Here is a 4,230-nt window from a genome sequence, read left to right as displayed (position 1 = left end):
CATCCAGGAGATGCCCCCTTTTATAGCGGCGAGGGGTGGCCGAGGGGGTGCGGGCAGGTGAGTGGTGACAACGGCATTAGAGGTCACGAGAGGGCAAGGGAGTGGGCGCATCGTGTTGGCGACGTTGAGGTGGTCACGACGCGCGTCATGGCGTAGCAGGAGATGGACGGGAGCGTCGTCGTCGTCATCGTGTTCCCGGGTACTGTGGCGGACGGTCGTCGATGATGGCGTCTGCTACAGGGCGTGCGAGGGCAGGTGAGGTTGTCTAGGAGGTTGCCGTGGTCGCGGTGAGCATGTCTGTGAGAGGAGAGAGTGAGGGGAGAGCTGAGGCGACGGGGCGACGTCATGTACTGGCGCGTCCAGGGCGTGTCCTGGCGCGCTCTGGCGCGTCTGGGCGTCATTGGGCGCGTCACGTTCCAGGCGTTGTCGTGCTCTTCTTCGGCCAGGGAGGGTACAGGTGTGCTCAGTGGAGTGGGGGCGAGCCAGTAGACATGGTGAGAGGGACCAGCGAGGTGTGGAGAGGATGATGGCATGAGAGTGGCATGGAGTGACTCGGCATGGTTTGGTACATGATGAAGTCATGCATGATGATGGTCTCTGATGCTGGGCATTGTCTAAGGGATGCAAGAGGGAGTTGTTGTTGATCAGAGAGGTGATGGTTTAGTCTAAAACATGCTGGGTATTAGAGTGTCTAGGGTTGGTAGATTGGTGCATGCCAAGTGTTCGACATAATGGCCGCAAGAATTTGACTTTTGAATTTTGCCAAACTTTTTGGTGGAGGTGATTCAAATATTATCTGGCACATGTTGGTGGTGGTGGTGTGCAAAATGAAGCTGGTTTGAGAAAATCCAAAATGGGTATGATCTTGTTTCTGATTTGATGTTGCCACTTTGCACTCTTATACTAAGCAATAGAAAAGGAATCAGTCAAGGTGGTCAACACCAAAAGTGTTCACCTTGATGAGGTCTTGGATGAGGTGCAAAGTGTTGAGAGGGTTTGGGTTAAGAATCTCTTCATACAGGGGCTCAAAGTGGGTACCCTGATATAAAAACCAGTTTTGACCATTATCACATGTTGCAAGGTTTTGCATTTTCTTTTGATTTGATTTGGGTTTCTTTGATCCAAAAGGTATTCTTTTGAGTTTAGTTAGGTTTTCAAACCATTGGCACAAGTTAATATGGCCTTGGTTGAAGATTTGCAAAAATAGCCATAGCCTCATATGAGGTGATATTCTTATTTTCTTTTTCTTTTATTTTGTTTCACTTGATTCACTTAGGCATGGTTTAGGGTCCATTTAGGGTTAGATTGGGTTTAGTAATGGTTTCAAACCATTTAGGTAAGGTAAATAGGGCATAGACCATTATTTGCAGAAATGGCCCTAAGCCCACATATGCCTCACCTTTTATTTTATTTTTCTTTTCTTTGTTACTCTTTGATTTTGAAAAAGGGTAGATTTTAGGGTTTTGAACTTGTTTAAAACTTCAAACAAACATTTATATTGAAAACCCCACACACATGTATGAACACTATGCACATAAGAGAAAGTAATCCAAAATTTTTGTTGGCTCTAATTTTTGAAATAAGTGAAATTTCATTTTCTTCTTTGTTTTAAAATTTAGGATGTTACAATACACCCGAATATGGCTTGCAGTGTCAATCCCCAAGGGTGACACCGAGGGTCATAAACCATAGACTCATGTTCCCACCGACGTATTCCTAGAGAACAGAGGGTGCTCTACTATGACGCTTTGTGATGCTATACATGTAATAGGTGTGGCCGGTGGGAACTTCCGCTGGTACAGGGGTGATAGAGCGTGGTTGGATGGAGGCATATAGTGTAAATAGCTCAAACTCACAACTAAACAAAATCACTCAATTTCATCCATGTTATCATTCTTTCGTAGCAATCGCCCATTTTCTTTACTTTCTTATAGCTTAATAAAATAGGTTTTTTACAAGCGCTTGATTTATTTTACTAATTCATTACTCTTGCGCAATTATGTGGATAGGTACATCATTGTCATTGATGATATATGGGATACACCAACATGGGAAATAGTGAAATGTGCTTTTGTTGATAGTAATCGTGGAAGTAGAATAGTCACAACTACTCTGATCTTCGAAGTGGCCGCAACAGCCAACAACTTTTATAAGATGGAACCATTGTCTGATGAAAATTCTAAAGAATTATTCCGTAAAAGGTTATTTGGTGGTAAATGCAAATACCCTTATAATCAACCAACTGGGCTATTTGAGAAAATTTTAAAAAAGTGTGGAGGTGTACCATTAGCTATCATTACAATAGCTAGTGTGTTAGCTGGTAAACCATGCGAGGAGTGGCCTATGGTGTACAACTCTATTGGTTTCGGGTATGGAGATAACAAACAAGTTGAGAATACGAGAAAGATATTGTTGTTTAGCTACTATGACCTGCCTTGGTATCTAAGGACATGCCTATTATATTTAAGCATATACCCCGAAGACTATGAGATACAAAAAGACATCTTGATATGGAAGTGGGTGGCAGAAGATTTTGTCCAGGAGGAACCAAGGAGAGGGTTGTTTGAGGTTGGAGAGAGATACTTCAACGAGCTAGTAAATAGATGCATGCTCCAACCGTTAGAGGGCACCGATAAATCCTCAATTTATGGTTGTCGTGTGCATGACATGGTGCTTGATATGATCTGTTGGTTATCAGAAGAAGAGAACTTTGTTAGAATATTTGATCGTGAGGAGCCAAATACATCTTCAAAAGTACACCCTCGTAGGTTAGCCACCCAAAAAAGAGTCATAGAGTATGATCATCTGGACAACATGCACACAGCACAAGTCAGATCATTTAATGTCACCGGGTGTCATATTGCTGCGATGCCATCACGTTTAGGATTTCAAGCATTGCGTGTGCTAGCTATAGAAGACTGCACTTTTATGAAAGATGATGCCTTTCATCTTGAAAACCTTGGGAGGTTGCATCAGCTGAGGTATCTCGGACTGAGAGAGACACCTATTAGTAAACTTCCTAAAGAGATAGGGGAACTTAGGTTTCTGCAGACAATAGACTTGTGGGAATGTAAGAATGTAGAGGCATTGCCGCAGAGCATTATTTTGCTACGACAACTGAAGTGCCTCCGCGCTGGAGGTGCAGCATGTAAGCCCATAAGTGTGCCAGATGGGATGGGGAACCTAACATCCATGGAAGAGCTATGGCTGAGATATGTCGACAAGTGTCCAAACTTTGTTCAAGAGCTCGGCAAGTTGACCGAACTGAGGAACCTTAATATTTGTATTGAACTTCCTGAGAGTTGGATGTGCAAGACATTTGTAGAATCTCTAGATAATCTGCAGAAAATACAAGTCCTATCTCTTCATGCTCTAAATGCAAAGCTCAGCTGGGAGGGCTATGTGCCTCCTCCACAACTTTCGCATTTGACCTTGACGACAGTAAACGCTAGACTGCCATCGTGGACTAATTCCACGCTCCTTCCAAACCTTGTCCACTTAGAGATTTCTTTGGGTGATGCGATGGAGGCTCATGACCTGGTGACACTTGGGGAATTTCCAGAGCTCCTACGTCTCGAAAGATGTGGAAGTGACAACGACATCCCTGTTGTTATGGGTGGCAATGCCTTCCACAAGCTGAGGAGCTGCAACATGACTGCACCGTTGAGGTTTCTACCGGGGGCTATGCCGAGCCTCGAACGTCTTGCGTTTACAGTCCATGTACAGCCCTTGAAGGAGGCCAACTTTGACTTCGACGTTGGTAGCTTGGAGAACCTCCCTTGTCTTCGAGAGGTGAGTGTTTTCATTTGTTGTTACCCTGATAAAGCGGAGGCGGATAAAGTGGAGGCAGCGGTCAGGCATGCGGTCCACAACCATCCCAATCATCCGATCCTTCACCTCATGAAATTCAACGACCTTGTGAGTGCTAATAATATACTTACTTCCTTGTCATATGCATAGCAAATTATGAAGAGTTAGAACTCAAACGGTTTGTCTAACTCCTCTTTCTCTATTTTAGGCGGTTACATTAATGTCGACGGCCTGGGCGCTGCTGCTTTTCACATAGATCATGCTGATGTCAATGAATGAGCAAGTGAGCTAGCTATGATCAAGAACGTGCAATCTATTCTACCTAGCACATGCTAGGTATGTGTGCACTAAATTATGCGCGTACGTGCATGATGATCTGTTCGCATGCATCACATCAGAAATATGTAGCATATATGTGCT

General features: G+C 44.1%; 1 protein-coding gene across 1 annotated transcript; it reads left to right on the top strand.

Annotated features, from left to right (window-relative positions):
- The first annotated feature begins 345 nt into the window (after positions 1 to 345).
- Positions 346 to 3,960, top strand: LOC139832755 (disease resistance protein RGA5-like). Its single transcript, XM_071822595.1, has 3 exons — positions 346 to 457; positions 1,772 to 1,796; positions 2,010 to 3,960. Exons 1-3 carry the CDS (start codon positions 346 to 348, stop codon positions 3,958 to 3,960), a joined length of 2,088 nt encoding a protein of 695 aa, XP_071678696.1.
- The last annotated feature ends 270 nt before the right edge of the window (positions 3,961 to 4,230 follow it).

Source organism: Lolium perenne, chromosome 6 (assembly GCF_019359855.2).
Source record: "Lolium perenne isolate Kyuss_39 chromosome 6, Kyuss_2.0, whole genome shotgun sequence".
Lineage (NCBI taxonomy): Eukaryota > Viridiplantae > Streptophyta > Magnoliopsida > Poales > Poaceae > Lolium > Lolium perenne.
The sequence above is the reverse complement of the archived record's forward strand: the minus strand, read 5'-3'. Positions and strand labels throughout refer to the sequence as shown.

What these genes read in the sequence shown, in the direction of transcription:
- LOC139832755 (XM_071822595.1), top strand. Translation starts at nt 346, where the DNA reads ATGTACTGGCGCGTCCAGGGCGTGTCCTGGCGCGCTCTGGCGCGTCTG. An exon ending in TTCGGCCAGGGAGGGTACAG is followed by an intron (nt 458 to 1,771) that starts GTGTGCTCAGTG and finishes TACATGTAATAG; the next exon opens with GTGTGGCCGGTGGGAACTTC. An exon ending in GCCGGTGGGAACTTCCGCTG is followed by an intron (nt 1,797 to 2,009) that starts GTACAGGGGTGA and finishes TTATGTGGATAG; the next exon opens with GTACATCATTGTCATTGATG.